Source organism: Centruroides sculpturatus, unplaced genomic scaffold, assembly GCF_000671375.1.
Source record: "Centruroides sculpturatus isolate CEXI.00-Female unplaced genomic scaffold, Cexi_2.0 scaffold26, whole genome shotgun sequence".
NCBI classification, from domain to species: domain Eukaryota; kingdom Metazoa; phylum Arthropoda; class Arachnida; order Scorpiones; family Buthidae; genus Centruroides; species Centruroides sculpturatus.
The window spans coordinates 337,343-359,315 of record NW_019384653.1 but is presented as its reverse complement, the minus strand read 5'-3'; the positions used below and the strand labels follow the sequence as shown (position 1 = coordinate 359,315).

The 21,973-nt window shown below is 28.7% G+C and overlaps 1 protein-coding gene across 2 annotated transcripts in view; it reads left to right on the top strand.

Moving 5' to 3' along the window:
• LOC111626335 (two pore calcium channel protein 1-like) overlaps positions 1-21,973 on the top strand; it is a 64,389-nt gene that overhangs the window by 24,755 nt on the left and 17,661 nt on the right. Inside the window, exons 10-15 of one of the 2 annotated variants that reach the window (XM_023369665.1) lie at positions 2,097-2,241; positions 7,196-7,360; positions 7,443-7,510; positions 10,446-10,527; positions 11,574-11,643; positions 11,722-11,941. In XM_023369665.1, coding sequence (XP_023225433.1) covers positions 2,097-2,241; positions 7,196-7,360; positions 7,443-7,510; positions 10,446-10,527; positions 11,574-11,643; positions 11,722-11,941 — 750 coding nt within the window. Of the gene's footprint in view, positions 1-2,096; positions 2,242-7,195; positions 7,361-7,442; positions 7,511-10,445; positions 10,528-11,573; positions 11,644-11,721; positions 12,166-21,973 lie in introns of those variants that run through there. The other variant, XM_023369664.1, reaches the window with a different exon arrangement.

Genomic DNA, 21,973 nt, shown 5'->3' with positions numbered 1-21,973 from the left:
ATAATTAAATAAAATTATATAAAAAACATAATTCAATTTCATTTTGTTTATACTTGTAATTTTTTAATTATTTACAATATTAAAATAAATTATAATATACAAAATATCTCACATTAAAATAACAGATTGAATAATAATATAATTGTGTTAGTAATATACAGTATGTCTTTGGACTTGTTTATTCTGTATCATATAACCAAACTTTTTTAGTGACAAATTCATATTTCTCTTTTATAATGATATAATGCAGAATTTATTGTTGGTGTAAGCAGTCTCCATTTTTTCATTTTACTCATTTCTTAGGTGAAATTTAAAATTACTGATTTATTGTTTTACCTTTGTGGTCTCTTTATTGTTAAACGATGCAAAGCCACCATGGTTAGATCTCTGAAAGTGATTGGAAGCAGATCCTCTAATAGTAAATAAATCTAAAAAAATTTGAATGAAAGAGAAAATAAAACTGTTACATTTTTCTCTCAATCAAAACAAGTATTTTATTTCTTCTTCAAAAGAGACTCTATAACTGGCAAAATTTATAACATACCAAGTATTTTAAAAGATATTGATCTACATGTTTCAAAAGAAGATTTTTCCTGTTCTAATTTTAAATCTTAAAGATGGATTTTTGATCAAACTCTATTTTTAATTCAACTGTAAATCAAATGACTTATTCAATAATAATCTATTTTTACATTGCAGAATTCATCTTTCGTTTTCAAATTTTTAAAATATCATAAAACCAATAAAATTTTATTATACTTTCTAGATTGTCTAGTTTCTCTATCAATTAATGTCAATGCACATGAATATCAAAATTAAGACAATTAGTATTAATGACTGGATCTTTAGCATAAACAGAAATAATTGATCCTGCATTGGGCACTTAATTGTTGACTTAATTTCGTTGCTTATTTATTTTGGCTTTTATTCTTATAATAAATTCTGCTTTGGCTTCTGATAGAGTCTATATGACAAAACTATAGCCTTACTCACTCTTTCTAGCAGTGATTTTGACGTGTTTCTTTCAGTTTGGTTCACATTATTTTAAAAATAAAACAATAAAAGGTATAAGATCCCAAGATATGCTATTAAATGTAAAATAAATTGTCTTTAGTCTAAAGTTAGTTTATATTAAATTTAATTAGATTGTGGCTACACGCCTGTTTTCTTTTATTAATATTGTTATTATTATTATTAGTCCGTATAGTTTTAGTTTAATTTAAATTCTAGAATTTTCCTTCCTTCCGATTTCTTTGTTCCTTTGTCTCGGACTTCCGAGACAAAGGAAGTCCGAGACAAAGGAACCTCAGAGTCCGGACCTCACCCCTAACCCGTCAGGGGGTAGCCTGAGAACAAAAGGAGAAAACGGGGCTGGAAGAGACGAAAAACAAAGGGTTTTTCGAGCATTCTTAGGCTGGACTCAGAGAGCGAGAGACGAGTGGCAGCAGGCTTGGGAACGGAAAGTTGGGGAGTGCTGCAGAAGGAGGCCGTAATAAGCGGATCGACAGAAGAATCTGGTCGATGATTATAAAGAGAAACGCCAAAACGGACCCAAATCGTTCTAAAAGGAGAACAGACGAGAACGAAGCAGAGACGAGGAACGGTGGAGAACCAACAGGAAAATTGGGTACCCTCTGTCCTTTAATTCTTCTTATTTTCCCTTTCTATCTTTTCTATCTCTTAGTTTAATTTAGTTTTAAGTTAGTTTAAGTTTACACACACAACTAAATTTGTAGGGAAGTAGTTACCAAGATAGAAACTACCGGTCTATTGGTATATCTGATCGCTCGGGATTTTGGAAACGTTTGTAGGTAAACAGCGGGAATCTGAACTTATTCTGTATATATATTAATGTTAGCGCAAAATTAAACTTGTTTAATTAGTAAAACGTGTCTGTGTTTTCCTGTCCGCGCTGTACATTTTCACAAGATTATTTCTATAAAGAATTTTTTATTCTATTATAACCTTTAATAAAGATGTATTAAAATTTAGTCCAACCATTTTTAAATTTAATAACATGTTTAACTTCAATTTTTGCTACAGTAATTTTATACTTGCTTAATTTACTTCAATAAAATATATATTTTTAATTGTAGGAAAAGCAGATTTTTTGCATTTAGCTGATCTGTTAAATGTTGCTGTTTCTGAAGTTAAAGATAGAAAAACAATATTTGATAAAGTCATGCCAAAATTTTATCACTCTAAAGCTTCAAAGTTATTCCGTACTGCTGTTTCTCATAAGTAAGTTTTGTAAATTTGAATATAATTAAAATTTTAAAGTAATTTTGATATATGATTTTCAAATATGGTAAAAATGTTTAAATTTATATCTCAATAACAAAATCACCACAAATTAGATTTTTATATCTTACACTTGTTTAGTTTCTTCAATGTGTTCTCTAAATAAGATAATGAACATATAGATTTTAAAATTTAATGCACTTTTCAAAAGAGCTTATTATGATGTATTATTAAATTCAGCTCATACTTTTATCATATTACATTTAACTTTCTGTCAATGAAAAGTTAATTTTATAGGTCTTTAAAGTTAACTAAATAGAAATAAATTAATGTAGTTAAGGAATAAAGATATAGTCCAAGCATTCAAAATTAATAATTATTATTATTTTTGAATATATCATTATATTCTTTTGGAATATATCCAAATGTTAAGTTTAAAAATTTATTTATTTAAACTAAAACATTTTTATCTGTATGAATAATGGTCTTCAGATAAATTGCATGTCAGATAAAATACAATGTAAAACCTTTATAAAAATTTGAACATACCTTTTAAATTTCTATATTACATGCCAAATAGTTTATCAAAAGTATTATTTATAATCAAAACTTTTTATGAAATTTAATGTATGAATTTTATCATCTAATTTAGACAGCAATATATATTTTAAAATGTATAATAAAATTGAAAATAAAATAAATGAATTACACAATAGTTTGTACTATAAATAATAATTGAATCAAAAAATAAAACAAACCACTGCTTAATAAAAATTAAGTAAGGATTTGATTTGTTTATGCATAAAGGTAATGACAAGCTTTGAATATACTTTGATGATTGAAAATAAAAAGTTTCAGTTCTTTTCTTCTTAGAAACCAAATTAAGTATAAAAGGTTATCAAAATGCAGATAATTTTAATAAAATATTTACTCATGACAAGTAGAGCAAGAAGTTTGACAACACCATGAACTAGTTTGACTAACAGCATGTGTCACCAATTGCCAAGTATAGTGTTAACTTGCTATTGTTGTTTAAAATAAATTAAGTAATAACTGAAATTTCTTACACTAGGAAATAGAGAATTTTAATAGTGAAAACTTTCATAATTTTCTGTAACTTTTCTTTTTTAAGGCTACAGTTTATGGGAAAAAATGCAAGTCAAAATGTTTTAAGTTTATGGAATTGTGGTCCATTACATTTATGTGTAACAAAAAAGAGTTTCACAAATAAAATTATCTGAGGAAAGAGTTCAAGATATTTGGGTACACTTAAATTTACCCAAAAATTAAGTTTCATGAAATCTTCAAGATCTTTATCTAGAGAGACTCAATTATTCTATTGTTTTTATCATAACTGTATGAACCTTTATAAAGTAAGGACATAAACTTTTTATTTATTTATTTAGTAATGAAAACAACTCCAAATTCTTTAAATAGTAACAAAAAAATACTTTATTGGATCTCACCTTAAATTAAATAACTTATTCAGTATAAGAGAGTGCCAATAAAGGTTTTTTTTTCTTTGTTGTTATGTAATCACAGTTTTAACTGTTATCTTTTGAGTTCAGAGTAAATAAATATTCAAGAATTAAATATTTCTTGTGATGTATAGCAACAAGCATGGCCAGCTCAAAGCATTAAGTATGACTTTGAAGTGTCACCAAACTCCTTACTCTACTTCTTAAAAATAAAAAGTTTATTTTTAAGAACTATTTAATATAATTATATATATAAAAAAAAAGGACAAAAATAATTCAAATATAAAATTTTTATAATAATTTTATTTTTAATTTTATTTTTAATGTAGAATAAAATATATTCAAAATGAAGCACCAAATTTAATAGATACAATATTATAATTAAAGCCCAAATTTATATGTTACAAAAATCCTTGAAATATGTATGTAAACAAATATAAACATCTAGTAACCTGATTTTTGATTAAAGTCAAACAATCTGCCAGATTATATTGGGATATAGTATGGCTACTATTTAATAATTAAATATTCAGTAATTTTTTCCTAGAGATAGGCATTAGGCACTATCTCCTGATAAATTTAATAATTATACAAAAATTAAATATTTATTTATATGTAAATATATTATGAAAATTTTAAAATATGTAGAAAAAAGCACAATGTATGTTCCACAGAAATAATTTTTTTTTAATTGTAGTCAACAATAATTTTATATTCAGAGTAGATTTGCCATATATTTCATATTTAATATCTCATTTTCATATTCCCTAGCATAAACCACTATATCTAAAAAAAAACTTCAAAAATAGCTCATTTTTAAAAATAAGGAACAAAATATTCTCACAAGAAAACACTTGATTATTACTATCTCCTACAAATAAATCGTTGCATTTCCATTATCCCATATTTAGATATGAAAGAGTTTGAAATCCAAATTACCTAAGTAGACTGCCATTCACAAGAATTTGATAGTTGTTATGGCAAGTTAGGTTTTACTTATTAACTACTATTCTGCTGGGCTTCTTTAATTGGAATAATTATGTAATGTACTGTACATGTTATCTATGAGAAAGCTTTATATGAAAAGTTAACTACTGGAATATATTTATTAACAAATAAAAAGGGAAAATAATTTAAATTAATAATAATGAAAAACAGAGAAAAGAATTTTCTGGTTGGATGAAGGGAAGTTTTATTTGTAGTTTTGAAGCAAACAAACTCATATACTTTTTTTAAAAAAACTTCATGTATTTAGATGCATTTTACCATGTTCCTTTAGATCATGCTAGTTTAAGATTTTAGTATTTTTAAGAATTATAATAAGGGATTTCAGGAGATAGACATTATTAATGACTAACTAGTGTTGTTAGTTGTTGTAGGACACTTATTTAAAGTAAGTCCAGGTATAGTGTTGCGACCAGGCCAGTTTTTAAATTCATAGACCAGATTGATTATTAATTTGTCTGGTTTTCGTAGAAATGTGAAATTATGATAAAACAAATTTATAAAAATATTTGCGAGTATTTTATTTTAGCGGTTAAACACTTTAACTTCAAACCCTCACTTAAACTTATCCCCAGGCTAAGAGTGACAGGAAGTGTACTTTTAAAATTCTAACTTGCAATATCTCTGGTAAATATTAGGTCTGTTCCAATATGAGTCCCTAACTTGTTTAAAACACATGTACATTTTCAGTTCTGTTCAGTAATAAAGGGGAAGTTGATATTTCCTATGTCATCCATGATGGTATATTTTTTTCAAAATTGCATAAAACAAACATAGATTTAAGGGAAGTACAACGCTACAACGAATTGTCACCTTTTACTGATTGGTTCATGTTTGTAAATAATCATATTATATACAAATCAATGAAATACCATGGTAATTTGAATCAACGTAAATTTTGAGCTTTTTTTTTTTTTAAGGCTTTGAGCAGACTGCATTATATCGAATCAGCATTAATTGAGACAGGGTTAAGCAGGGTCTTGCTATATTTCTATCCTGAAAATGAGTTTTAAAACTTGAAAGTACTAGGGTTTCAAAATTCATCTCACACATTATTTATATATAATTCTAGTACTTCAATAAAGTAGATATATTGTTCATTCATAAAAGTTGTTATTTTTACTTTGTTTTCATTGTTAGTTTAATATATTATCTATGATTCAGAAAGAAATTTTTCTTAAAGAAAATTGTTTTCTATTGTATTATTTCTAATATGTTGTTTCCTGAATATTTATAACTTGGTATTTAGTATATGTTTAATGCTTATACATATATATAATATGTAAGATATTTTTCTTATATATATATAAAGAAAAATATAGGAAATAAAAAGAAAATAAAAGCTTTCTTCTTTTTACCATATAGATATTAACTAAAGTTATACCATATTTACTCAAATATAGACGACCTCACATATAAAATGAGGTGTGACTTTACAGATCAAAATAAAGAAAAATTAGATTTATTAATAAAATTCTAATTTTATTTTGTTTAATCAAGTAAAATATCAAATAAATGTAAATGCACACACTGTCCTACAAAAATTACTGGCATTTTAAACTTTAAGGAAAAATCATGTAAAATCAACATAATTTGTTCCTGTAAAGCTGGACAAGAATCTTTTTTGCCAATTCTTAACAGTTGAATCCAATCCATCGCTTACACTTATGACTTTCTCCAAATTCTGATTTCTGAATAATCATCTGTTTTAACCTGAGAATGAATTAAAACTTATATTGGGCTCCTGAGTGATTTTGGAATTTCAATCTGGAATTCAATTCATGAGCTTTGCTTTTCCTATTGCTATTCATCTTTACTCCTGACAGTATACAAGAAAGATTCAAATGACCCAGATAAAATACTTATATTTTTAAATACAAGGGAGTAAGCTTCTGGTAAAAAATTTGAATACATGGTTCAAAAAATTATTTGCAAAAATGCAAAGAATCTTTCGCTGGTGCATATAGGAGGACATAGGAATTTGAAGCTGTGATAAATGAATAAAAACCTCGTCTTATATGCGAATAAATATGGTATATATACCATATTTATTATTAATATTAATTAACATTAATATTAACATATTTATTATTAATTATATATTATACATATACATAGATATATGTATATATAATTATATCTGTTTATTTCTAGTTAATAGGATTTTCTATTTTCTAAATGTTTTAAGATTTTCACAAGCAAATTTTTTAAAACTTTAGTTGATATCTATATCGTAACAGGAAGAAAGCTTTTATGAAATATAGGAAAATATTATATTTTTCTTTGTCTCAGAAATTGGAAGTGAGAGAATTGTAGAAATAAGCAAATTACCAATGTATATGAAACACAATCATAAATTTATTATTCATTAATATTCTAATTTCATAATTAATATTCTAATTGTAAATGCTATATTTAGCTTTTCTATATTAGATAAGATAGTTAATTATTGTAATTTTAAATTTTTTCAGATATTTCAGATATTTATTTGACATTTTTATTTTATTGAATGCTGGATTAATTGCTGCTGATATAAATGAAGCAGAATGGTGTTTTCTCGCTCTTTTTATGTTTGAAATAATATCAAAAATATACACATTTGGCATCAAAGAATTTTTTCGGAAATTATGGAATATGTAAAAGTTCTTTTCTTATTTCATTTTAATTTCTTTAATTAAATATTACAATGAATAATCTTTTATTAAACTCTATTTTTAGATTTGATTTTGTTGTAATTGGTGCTGCAGTTGTTGCAACTGCAGTTGAAACTGCTATAGGAGATACTGGTATGTGTTATATATATTTAACATCACAATAACTATTATTTTTAATTAGATATAATTAAATTAACCTTCTAAGTGTATAATTGCATCATTTAGGATTCATGTAACAATCAATAAGAACTATAAAAGTATCCCCTGCTTTACAGTAGTTCACTTTATACCATTTTACTCATATAAAAAAAAAATCTATATTAGTACCTGTTATCAATAACTGAAAAAAATCCAAATAGGATTTTCACTTTTGTGAAAAAAGGCATAAGACAAAAATATTGTTTAGCATTTGTTTTGCATAGAGCCATTTTATAGGCATTGTGAACCCTGAGTAGCAAGAGGCATCTCCAAGCTCCTTCCCTGGGAACTACATTTTGCATCAAGCCACCATAGCTTTGAACCTTGTCTCTGAGCTTCTGTGCTTTATGCTGATTTATTCTGTGCATCTATTAGCAAAAATAAAACAGTAAAATGGAAAGTATCTTGCTTGAGTGTATTGATGGATATGTAAAGTGTGGCATTCTTTGAGTTATTTTTACTTACAAAGAAATCGGCCAGTGTTTTCGGTAAGCCAAAACAACAAGAATGGACAATAGTGATGACAGTATTGCAAAAATGGAATTCAAAGGGATTCATGGATGATTTAATCAGTTTTCAGAGAGGGCAGTTTCCTAGTTTAAAGAATACTTACTGGAGGAAGTACTTCTGGTGTAGTTAATAAAAGTACATATCTACTGTATATAGGCTGTGCATTTCTCATATTACTCCTGTTTTCACTATATTTTAGTATTATTCTAGACTTTATATATTATTTGGTATAATTTGGTAAATTAATTTTGACTCTGGGAAACACACACAAGTTTTTCTTATAAAATTAATGGTAATTTCTTCTTTGCTTTATACCAGTGTGATTTATGAAATGTTACACAGGAATGCTCTACTTTTGGATAATGGGGAACCTCTATTACTTAAATAGTTATTATTTTGCTATGTCCATAAATTAATCTGTTCTTTATTTCCAGCTACTAAACAACAAAACAGATGAACAATGCATTTAACCTTAAAACAAAAAATATTTATTTTTCAAGTAAATATAAATTTACAAAGAAAAATATAAATAGAAAGAGAGTATAAACCTTTATATGTGCCTGTATGAGAGAGTGTTTACAACTGCTTATGTGGGTCAATAAATACCTGGATCTGTGATGTTCAATGATCACTTGGACGTCCTGAAGAAGGGAAAGCTTTGTTATGATGAGTCTTGAAGCTAAAAGTCCAGAATATGTAATGTCCACAACAATTGTTTGTAGTTCAGAGTGGCTAAGATCCAGTGAAAATGATGGGAAATTGGGAAGATTGGCAGTGGAGCACAGCATAGATGAGCTCACACTTCAAAAATAGGCAGGAGCACTCTCTTTGATCTTCTCTCCCCTTTCTTATTATTCAGGGTCTTCCCTCTGCTATGTTGATGCCCGAATTTGGTAAGATAGTTGGCAGTTAGTTTTTTTTTTTTTTTTTAAGATTATCTTCGATGACTAGTTTTATCAGGAGATGTGTCACCCACAGAGGAAATGTTATTGGTGGGAAAATCTTTTGAATTTCCTCCATTGAATTTGACAATTCCAGCCTAAATAAAATAATTTTATTTTTTTTTTAACAAAAATTAAATAAGATTAAGATCATCAAAATTACAAAAATACTAGCCTGGGTTCTCACATTTGTCTATTTGGTTGTTTAGTAGCGGGAAATAAAGAAAAGGCTAATTTATGGATAAAGTGAGTGTTTCCAGTTGAGTTTCTTTATGTAAGTTATTATTTTAACAATATTAAGTGTTAAATATAAGTTTTGTAAACTGAGGATGGTCAAATCTTGACTGAAAATATTTCTTTCAATTAATAAGTTTGTTAATAAAATATTTTATTAACAAAGTTATTAAATAAAAAATATAATTTTGCCAAAGGCAATGTTTTGCATTTATTTCATTCATCTAAAATATTCTACATTAGAAAAATTTTTGAATCAGCTTACAGTGTTTAACTAAAAAAAACAGTGTAATAAATTACAACACACCAGACCAGGAAATAATGATGCCAAAACCAGTGTGAAGAAAACAAAAAATTAACAACTATCTCAAGACAAATGTTTTCCAACTACTTCTGAGTTCTTTTTCAGGCACTATAATGGTTACCTAAAAGAACATCATTCAGGAATATAAAAGCTTTTTTTGAAAGAAGTATAAAATTTGAACCAGAATTTGAAGTATGAGTATAAAAATTTAAAGCTGTGCATTCATTGTCCTGCACATAACGACGACTCAACCAACCACTATATCATTGTGTCAAGTAGAGCCTGCCGGCCATTGACAAAACCATTTCTCTTTAAAATTTATATAGGATGATGCAAAATTAGCTTTAAAGATTTCTGCAGCCTCCAGCCATCTGAGGTGCTCTGTGTGGGGTGTAGTGAGGAGGAGTTTGGCCCGTATGAAGTCTGCCACAATTTCAGATCTACTGTATAGTTAGAGAGGGCTTTTATATTTCTTTCAAAAAAGGCTTTTATATTCCTAAATGATGATCCATTAGGTAACCATTATAGCACCTGAAGAACTCAGAAGTAGTTGGAAAACATTTGTCTTGAGATAGTTGTTAAATTTTTGTTTTATTCACGCTGGTTATTGGTTCTGTGTGCATTATACATTTTATATTTAATATACTGTATGAATTTTTAATCACTCTATTACATTTGACATGTTTGAATATATCAAAAGTATTAGAAAGATTAATAACTACATTTATTTTGTTATTTGCTTATCAACTTAAATTGAGATAAATGGTTTATATTACATGAAAGTACGATTAGAATTAAAACAAATGTTATTAATATAATTTTATAAATTTTACTTCAATCAATTTTTTATTATTTTTAAATAAGTTCAATATTTTTTTAGGTGATGATAAAAGTAGAACATTGGATATTCTTCTTGTTTTAAGAGTACTCAGACTTGTTAAAATAGTAGGTGGTATAAACAGGTGTGTTTTTATTTTAGATTATATATTATCATTATTTTATACTGTTTTTCATTCCATTTATAGTATTATATAAATTATCAATAGTAGTGATGTTAATTTTATTTTGTGTTAAAAGCTGACCATATGGATAAAATGTGAGGAAAAGTATTTTAAGTAACATTTAAACTAAATATCTTTATCTATATCTAACTTTTTAATAAACTTTTTGTAAGATTTAGATATTTGATTTAAATAATGTATTTTAGAAAGTTGTGAATAAGTAGTTATAAGTGATTTTTAAAAATTATGGTTCAATTTTCTATTAAAAATTTATGACTAAAAGTAGTCTGAATGCAGCTAATAATTAATATTTTATTTAAAGTGTAGTGTTAAATCATTTTAATATCAAATTTATAATATTCAATATCTTTATGAATTAATATGATTAATATTAAAAGAATAATTCAATTAAGGTTATATAATTGTACATTATTTATAGGAAACATTTATATTAATTTTTCAGTTAATAATTGTCAGTGTAATTCCAAAGAGTTCTATATTACATTTATTAAAAGATAGTTCTTTACAATCTGATACATGTAAATTGTTCAAGATATTCAAGGTTTTAAGCAAAATTTAAACAGTCTTCAAAAACCTGAATTATATAAATTGTATAATTGTTTTATTGATATCTTTAAAAAATACCAAGATAAATGTAACAATTGAACTTTATGCATTAATATTTAATATGTTAATTGTAATTCAAATAAATTTATTTCTTAACAATTATTACTAATTCTAAACTGTTTTAAATAAAACATTTCTTTTATAATCTATATGTTGTCCAGTCCCCGAACAGGTTTATAACTCTTATTGCTAATTTGTTCATAAAAATGGAATATTCAATATTGTTAATAAATTGATTTTAATATTTAATAAATATGAATGTAAAAGTAATAAAGATATTATTTTAAAATACTAAATGAATAAAGTTTAATGCAACAATATTAATTTTACATTGTAAAAGCAGGCTGTTTTATTATTTAAACATAAATTATATTTGCCAGATTTCAAGTCATTGTAGTAACAATTATGAACTTAGGTCCTTCAATCTTGACATATGGTGGTGTATTATGTGTAAGTCTTTAAAATTTATTTTTAAAATATTTTTGAGATTTATATTATATAAATTAACTTATATTTAAAACTTTTTAGGTGATGTTTTATACTTTTGCCATTATTGGTATGGAAGTTTTTCAGAACAAAATTACATACCATGGGTATAATGAAACGGATCCATCTGAAATGTTTTGTGGAAACCCAAAACTCAATGGTTCAGCATTTTATAATAGTCGTTACTGTAGTAATAATTTCAACAATATTTTTAATGCAATGGTCATTTTATTTGAACTCATGGTTGTTAATCAATGGCATAATATCCTTTTGAACTTTAATCCTATAAGTTATTTGATTAAGTTATTTAACTGTACTGTCAACTATATAAAGATTTTAGTTTATACAATCTTTGAAATTAAGAATAATAGCTAAGTGAGACAATATAACATGTAAAATTAAATTGTAAGAAAATACAAAGAAATTGAATTATTTTTAAAATTTGTATATATAAAACTAGCCATAAAATAAGAGTTTCTATTCCAGGTAATTTCTAGCATGTATTNTTTTAAGATTACCTTCGATGACTAGTTTTATCAGGAAATGTGTCACCCACAGAGGAAATGTTATTGGTGGGAAAATCTTTTGAATTTCCTCCATTGAATTTGACAATTCCAGCCTAAATAAAATAATTTTATTTTTTTTTTAACAAAAATTAAATAAGATTAAGATCATCAAAATTACAAAAATACTAGCCTGGGTTCTCACATTTGTCTATTTGGTTGTTTAGTAGCGGGAAATAAAGAAAAGGCTAATTTATGGATAAAGTGAGTGTTTCCAGTTGAGTTTCTTTATGTAAGTTATTATTTTAACAATATTAAGTGTTAAATATAAGTTTTGTAAACTGAGGATGGTCAAATCTTGACTGAAAATATTTCTTTCAATTAATAAGTTTGTTAATAAAATATTTTATTAACAAAGTTATTAAATAAAAAATATAATTTTGCCAAAGGCAATGTTTTGCATTTATTTCATTCATCTAAAATATTCTACATTAGAAAAATTTTTGAATCAGCTTACAGTGTTTAACTGAAAAAAACAGTGTAATAAATTACAACACACCAGACCAGGAAATAATGATGCCAAAACCAGTGTGAAGAAAACAAAAAATTAACAACTATCTCAAGACAAATGTTTTCCAACTACTTCTGAGTTCTTTTTCAGGCACTATAATGGTTACCTAAAAGAACATCATTCAGGAATATAAAAGCTTTTTTTGAAAGAAGTATAAAATTTGAACCAGAATTTGAAGTATGAGTATAAAAATTTAAAGCTGTGCATTCATTGTCCTGCACATAACGACGACTCAACCAACCACTATATCATTGTGTCAAGTAGAGCCTGCCAGGCCATTGACAAAACCATTTCTCTTTAAAATTTATATAGGATGATGCAAAATTAGCTTTAAAGATTTCTATAGCCTCCAGCCATCTGAGGTGCTCTGTGTGGGGTGTAGTGAGGAGGAGTTTGGCCCGTATGAAGTCTGCCACAATTTCAGATCTACTGTATAGTTAGAGAGGGCTTTTATATTTCTTTCAAAAAAGGCTTTTATATTCCTAACTGATGATCCATTAGGTAACCATTATAGCACCTGAAGAAGAACTCAGAAGTAGTTGGAAAACATTTGTCTTGAGATAGTTGTTAAATTTTTGTTTTATTCACGCTGGTTATTGGTTCTGTGTGCATTATACATGTTATATTTAATATACTGTATGAATTTTTAATCACTCTATTACATTTGACATGTTTGAATATATCAAAAGTATTAGAAAGATTAATAACTACATTTATTTTGTTATTTGCTTATCAACTTAAATTGAGATAAATGGTTTATATTACATGAAAGTACGATTAGAATTAAAACAAATGTTATTAATATAATTTTATAAATTTTACTTCAATCAATTTTTTATTATTTTTAAATAAGTTCAATATTTTTTTAGGTGATGATAAAAGTAGAACATTGGATATTCTTCTTGTTTTAAGAGTACTCAGACTTGTTAAAATAGTAGGTGGTATAAACAGGTGTGTTTTTATTTTAGATTATATATTATCATTATTTTATACTGTTTTTCATTCCATTTATAGTATTATATAAATTATCAATAGTAGTGAAGTTAATTTTATTTTGTGTTAAAAGCTGACCATATGGATAAAATGTGAGGAAAAGTATTTTAAGTAACATTTAAACTAAATATCTTTATCTATATCTAACTTTTTAATAAACTTTTTGTAAGATTTAGATATTTGATTTAAATAATGTATTTTAGAAAGTTGTGAATAAGTAGTTATAAGTGATTTTTAAAAATTATGGTTCAATTTTCTATTAAAAATTTATGACTAAAAGTAGTCTGAATGCAGCTAATAATTAATATTTTATTTAAAGTGTAGTGTTAAATCATTTTAATATCAAATTTATAATATTCAATATCTTTATGAATTAATATGATTAATATTAAAAGAATAATTCAATTAAGGTTATATAATTGTACATTATTTATAGGAAACATTTATATTAATTTTTCAGTTAATAATTGTCAGTGTAATTCCAAAGAGTTCTATATTACATTTATTAAAAGATAGTTCTTTACAATCTGATACATGTAAATTGTTCAAGATATTCAAGGTTTTAAGCAAAATTTAAACAGTCTTCAAAAACCTGAATTATATAAATTGTATAATTGTTTTATTGATATCTTTAAAAAATACCAAGATAAATGTAACAATTGAACTTTATGCATTAATATTTAATATGTTAATTGTAATTCAAATAAATTTATTTCTTAACAATTATTACTAATTCTAAACTGTTTTAAATAAAACATTTCTTTTATAATCTATATGTTGTCCAGTCCCCGAACAGGTTTATAACTCTTATTGCTAATTTGTTCATAAAAATGGAATATTCAATATTGTTAATAAATTGATTTTAATATTTAATAAATATGAATGTAAAAGTAATAAAGATATTATTTTAAAATACTAAATGAATAAAGTTTAATGCAACAATATTAATTTTACATTGTAAAAGCAGGCTGTTTTATTATTTAAACATAAATTATATTTGCCAGATTTCAAGTCATTGTAGTAACAATTATGAACTTAGGTCCTTCAATCTTGACATATGGTGGTGTATTATGTGTAAGTCTTTAAAATTTATTTTTAAAATATTTTTGAGATTTATATTATATAAATTAACTTATATTTAAAACTTTTTAGGTGATGTTTTATACTTTTGCCATTATTGGTATGGAAGTTTTTCAGAACAAAATTACATACCATGGGTATAATGAAACGGATCCATCTGAAATGTTTTGTGGAAACCCAAAACTCAATGGTTCAGCATTTTATAATAGTCGTTACTGTAGTAATAATTTCAACAATATTTTTAATGCAATGGTCATTTTATTTGAACTCATGGTTGTTAATCAATGGCATAATATCCTTTTGAACTTTAATCCTATAAGTTATTTGATTAAGTTATTTAACTGTACTGTCAACTATATAAAGATTTTAGTTTATACAATCTTTGAAATTAAGAATAATAGCTAAGTGAGACAATATAACATGTAAAATTAAATTGTAAGAAAATACAAAGAAATTGAATTATTTTTAAAATTTGTATATATAAAACTAGCCATAAAATAAGAGTTTCTATTCCAGGTAATTTCTAGCATGTATTAGAAATATAGTCTAAATGTATTTAAAAAAAAATTAAAAATACAAGCAAACTATATTGCAATAACAATTCTTACTGATAAAACAATATTACAACAGACCAGATATTATGTTGATTGTTAGGGTATTAAAAAACATGCTTCATTGATGCATAAGTTAAATAATACACACCTCAGAAAAACCTTTAACTGATGTGAAATAAGAATTAATAGTACAAACGTTTTCAGACCCCTCCTGGATCCTTCTTCAGGTAAAAATCATTTGAAAAGTTAATAAATACGAAAAATATTCGTTTTGAACGATTTTTTAAAATCGAAAAGATAGAATGGAATCACGTGACCTATAACTGTGAACATCACAGTTTCCACGTCATATCGACAGCTATTTAAATATTTTCCATCTTTTTTAAAGATTTTACGAATACTTTTGTTATAAAGCATAAAATACCATATAATTTCAGATAACCCATTTACTTCCTTTAATTTTAGGTCTACGATTCACCTAATCCTCCTGTTGTATTAGGGCCTGCCATTGATGCATAAGCTTTCTGTATTGAAAATAGACAACACATACACAGGAACTGCATAGTTATACACTATAATCAGCAATTAATGGCTGATGGATAGTGACAGCTTTTTGTGCCCTCTGTCATTATGTCCAGAATTTTGCATAACGAAATTAAAAAATTAGACATAATCAAGAACACTACTAAAAGTGTTGCCTTTTATAGTTTAATATAAGTCTTGCAAGTTTTAAATTCAGGAAAACATAACCGACCTCTCATTCCAATATATGAAAAATATTTTTATTTGTACAAATGATGTGTTAACACTACCCAACAAAAAAAATTTATTTTTTGGCGAAACACATCAAAAAAAAAATTGGCGCATGAACCTGTGAAAATCATTCTATAGTGGTTTTGCTTCTTTACTTACATCATTTTGAATGTTGGAAACTATATCAGGATGAAAGCCATATTTTTATGTGAAATCTGACCCTATTTTTATCCTGCAGGATATCGAAAGTCTTGCACCAAAAGCAGCTCTTCTATATGTGACTTTTATTCATATTAATATTTATTTATACAGTCGACCCCCCCCATAACGCGGTAGATATGTTCTGCTTTATAAGAATTTTGCTTTGTAGGAATCCTCAAATACATGAGCCAATCACAGCCCGGCACCTGTGCAGTTTATGGACTATGGCTGTTTGAAAGATTTTTTCCATAAAATTAATCGATTCTAGACTAATTTCACTCAACATTTCCAAAACATGTATAATTTTTTGGGAATAATCTGTATAAACTATGCTATAAACAAAAAATTGTAGGATTACTTACCAAGTGTGCACTGTTTGACCACGCCATTGTTTAAGCTTGTTTTTGTTGCGGAGCAGCACACCAAATGGCGGTTGCATTTTCTGATAAGTTATTTTTCTGTGAAAAATTCATTGAACTTTGGAGACATCATTAATAGAAATAATTTTTATGACCGTTGAATAAGAAATGTTTTTTCACAAGAAATGTATAAAATTACAGTACTGTATTAGACTTACAGTATATAATTTAGGCCTATATACTGTACAGACGATAGTAAACTCAACTTACCCACCTAAACGCTCCATAGCGTGTAAGTAGTTCGGCTGCTCGTCCACTTTTGGTCCAGATTCGACCAATCCTGTCGCGACACGAGTCAGCGATGACGTTTTACCGCATTTTACGAGTCTCTTTTAGCGAATACGGTCGCAATTTTTTTGCCGTGATACATGAATCCACATTATATGAACCCACGTTATAGGGGGTCTACTGTATCTAAGTTTATAACACATAGTAAAAGGAAAATAGGATAAAATAAAAGATATAATATTTAATTTGAAGTTAGACTATTTACAAAAACATATTAATATTTTCGAATCTATCATTAAATCCTTTACACACAACCACGGAAGACACAGTTATATTGGTTAGAAGATAAAACTTCTTAATAGACTCAAAAATATTAATATGTTTTTGTAAATAGTCTAACTTCAAATTAAATATTGAAGAATATCCTGAGTTAACATTGATCATTGTGAATTTATGCAAATGAAAATGATTTACTCGTAACTACCACTAGAGTGATGAACCAGTTATAAAATTTGGCAAAGGACTTGATGGTTGGTGAGAAGGTTCTTAAGTTTTTAATGTAAAAAACGTCAGATCCTACAATAAAAGGCTGGCGTTTGATCATTTTTAAACATTGTGAATTTTTTACCTTTTATTATTTGTCTTTTAAAGAAGTTTTATCTTCTAACCAATAAAACTGTGTCTTCTGTGGTTGTGTGTAAAGGATTTAATGATAGACTCAAAAATATTAATATGTTTTTGTAAATAGTCTAACTTCAAATTAAATATTGAAGAATATCCTGAGTTAACATTGAACATTGTAAAAGATATATTTTTTTGACCATTTAACAAATCACTGAAGGCAGATTCTTATTTTGGCTGACTGTTGACTTTACCTGATATTTCAAATAGCAAAAATTACTGTAGTCTGATTATGATTACTATAGATTATTATTAAATTATAGAGATACATTTAATTTATTAAATTGGCCTTTAAAAATGCTACATCAGAAAATCAAATAGCAGAATCATATTTATTCTACACATACAGTATAATGGAAGGAAGACATGATTAAATTGACAGGTAATTTTGAGATACAGAGCATGCAGAAATTAGTACTCAGAGCAGCTGCTCCTGGCAACAATAACAGCTTTAATCAAGCAGGGCATCAAGTAGAACAGAGTTTGGATAGCAAGTACGGGTATAGCAGTCCATGTGGCTTCAACTTTATGCCAGAGTTCATCTATCGTCCTGGTTGGTGAGTGCTGGCTTGCCAGTTTCTCGGCAACTATTGACCAGACATTCTCATTTGGTGACAAATCTGGAGAACATGCTGACCAGGGCAAAAGTCAAATACCCTCTGTATTCAGAAAGGTCAGGACAGCATGGGCAACAACATGTCCTGTTGAAAAGCAGAATGACAGAGGCCTCAAAGATAGGACACAGCAATGGACTTTAACACATCAGAAATGTAATGAAGGCTGTCCAAATTACCGGTTATGCAAACAAGAGGTAACAAGGATGTGTATCCAATGGCACCCCATACCATCACTCCAGGTCTTGGACCCACATGATTATGACAAATGCAAACTGGCAATGATCATTCCCTTCAGTGTCTCCACACATGGATACGGCCATCATGATGCTGTACCAGAACCAGGCTTTGTCTGAAAAGATATGATTCCACTTGTCTATATTCATTACTGAATGCACCTTTAGTGGGGTAGCTAATATCTGTACTCAGCAAGTGTTGACGCAAGGCAAAATTGGCGTGGATTTGCCCTACGTTGTCAGTGTTACGAGCTAACTTAACATGCAAATTATTTTTACTCCAGAAAGCTTTATTGTATAAAGTATGATGATAACACTAAAATGCAGGATCACATAAAAGATATTCTTGGATTGAAGGAATGCCTGGAAAGCATTGGTGAACAGATCAATGAGTCACACTTATGTGCTATACTGCTATGTAGTTTTAGCAGAGTCATATTCTACTTTAATAACTACACTGGAAAGTAAGGATGAAAAAGAACTAACACAAGAATATATAACAAGTAAATTGATAGATGAATACAAAAGACATTTACAAAGTAAACAAAGTTCATCAGGACAAGCCTTAACATTTAAAAGCAAAAATGCAAAAAAGTGGAACTACAAAGAAAAGAAATTTTGCACTTACTGCCACAAAAGTAATCATTATAGAAATGAATGTTGGCATTTAAACAACAAAAATAAGGCAAGTAAAGATGCTTTTTAAGAGACAAAGAACAAATAAAAATGTTCACATGAATTATGATAAGCAACACAAGTCCACTTTTTGTGTAGAAAAGGATAAACAAGGTGGGAAAAAAGTACTAAAGGTGCAATCATATGAAACAAATTATGTTGACAATGATTGGGTCATTGATTCAGGTGCAACATGTCATATGACAGGAAACTTAAAATCTTTCCAAAAACTTAACAAGCAAAAGAACAACTCTATTACCATTGCCAATGGAGCAAAGCAGAAATCACATGGCATAGGTGAAGGATGTATAAAGGTCAGAACACTTCATAGAAATGAAGACATTCTCTTAGAGAATGTACTTTATGTTCCAGAGTTAGATGGAAATTTACTCAGTAAAAACCATAACTAATAGAGGCTGCTTAGTCAAATTTGAAAATAATGTATGCACCATAGAAAAAGATGATGACTTAATTGCTACAGGCATTGCCACAGATAGTATTTACAAGTTAATTGCTGCAACAAATATGCAAGAGTGAGTAAACAGTTCTCAATTAATGCAAAAGTGAACAAATAAAAATTGCATACTTAAGTGGCACCAAAGACTAAGATTATCAGCACAAAAACCTTTCTCACTAATTTCTAGCCTTATTAACTGGAGTACAAACGTTTTCGGCCTTCTTAATAGGCCTTCCTCGGGTACACTGTGGAGCGTCGGTTAGAAGAAGTTTAAATGCTGCCAATGTTTACCCAGGTATCGTCTTACCAGTGACGTCATCGTCGATGATAGGTATACGATACCGAGGGCGAAAAATACATGCTTTTGGTAAAGAAGGGCGGTGTGCAGATAGGATACTTGCTAAAGTTGGGGAAAAAGATTTTTAGAGTAAGCGCGCTACGTACAGGAGATGCACAATCACAACAGGGGGTTAGTGGGGAGTGACGTCATAGTTGAGGCAGTATATATTCAACGCTACAGTAAGAAGAGGCGTGCGAACAACCGTGGATGGGAAGGGGGTTACGATTAGAAGGGGATGAGAAGGGGGTTACGATTAGAGGGTAGAATTGGAAATAAACGTGACAAGTAAAAAAGCACTAACGGTTGCACATGGTGAGGGTGGGATGGTCTATTTATTTCAAGGGGTTGTCGAAGAATGATTTCCAAGCGGAGGAGAGCGAGTCCGCATCTCTGCTGTTGATACAACCGTCTTTGAGGAATTGCTTAAATATTTCAATTGTTTCGACTGTTCTAAGCTTGGTGTGGTCGTGCATAGGAATAGTAATCCTCGCCTCTTCCCATTTGGTCGTTATACCAGGTTCGCTTGCAAACTGGGCAAGGGTGGAAGTGAATTTTTTTGTTGTATGCGTCGTACTTGTGCTCAGTTATCCTCCTTTTAAGCGATCTATTGGTTGAGCCAACATATGTTAGCTTCTTGCACGGGTTAGATCTGCCGTCCTCCAATGGGACGGTGTAGACTCCTGGTCTCCTGGCTTCGCTGCATTTGTCCTTGCTGTTAGTTAGAAGTTTATAAATCGTAGGGTTGCGTCTGTATGCGAGAGTAGCGTTGACCTTTTTTGCTATGAAGTTATAGGCCTGGCTCATTCTAGGGTCAAAATCGACGGGAATGCACTTACCTTGTTGCTTTGGAGGTTTAGAACTGGCATCTCCGGTTGTTAAGCATCTATGAGTTTTTTGCGCAAGCCTATCGATAAACTTACTGCTGAAACCGTGGGCTGTGGCGATGCGCTTGATGCATTGGATTTCTCGTAGCGCGTCGTTAATGCTAGAGCAATGGGTAAAAGCTCTGCGGATAAGAGCCCTGAAAGCGGACATTTTGTAAGTAAAGGGGTCATTCGAGGTTGCAGGAATAAAGAAAGATTGAAGATTAGGCTTATGGAACACACTTGTAGTTATGCAGCCATGATCCAAGAAGATATTGAGGTCCAGGAAGTGGGCCATCTTGTCATCCTGCTGGTCTAATTTAAGCTTAAGTCCAAAAGGGTTGTTGTTCACAATCTGAAGAACGGTGTTCAGATCCGGCTTGGACTTCCAAATGATAAGAATGTCATCAACATAGCGCGTATAGAGAACGATTTCCGTGTTGAAGGACTGTAATACTTGGTTATCCAGTTTTCTTACAATAAATTCGCAGAGGTCTCCAGAGAGGGGGCTACCCATGCGTACTCCCCTTTCTTGAAGATAGATTCGTTGGTTTAAGGTGAAGAATGCGGTGTAGCACATAAGATGGGCAAGCTCCAACACCTGCTTGTGGTATCTGGGTGGAGAGGCTTGGAAAAGGAAATCTCTAAGGGCACAGAAGCATGGTTCCAATTTAATGGAAGGATACATAGCTTCAAAGTCTAGAACTGTAATAAATTCCTGATCCTTCAGAGCGATATTCTGCAATTTAGTGATGAGTTCCCGCGTGTTCGAAACGGCGTAGTTATAATCTTTCAAATGGCCTTTAAGGAGCCCATGTAGACCCTTCTCAATAGGTAGGGTTGGAGATCTTGATTTGTCAACAATCGGCCGGATTTGCGTGCCTGGTTTATGGGTTTTAGCATAGCCGAAAGCATAGTTTTAGCATAGTGAGAAAGATTTTTGTGCTGATAATCTTAGAAATAGTTCTAGCTACATATGCATAGTAGACCAAAGACTAAGTCACAGAAATTATGACACAATGAAACAAATGGAAAGAGAGAACTTAGTAGAGGGAATAATGTTGCATAGTTGTAAACATTACAATGTCCAATATGCATTAAAGCAAAGCTCACTGAATTGCCATAT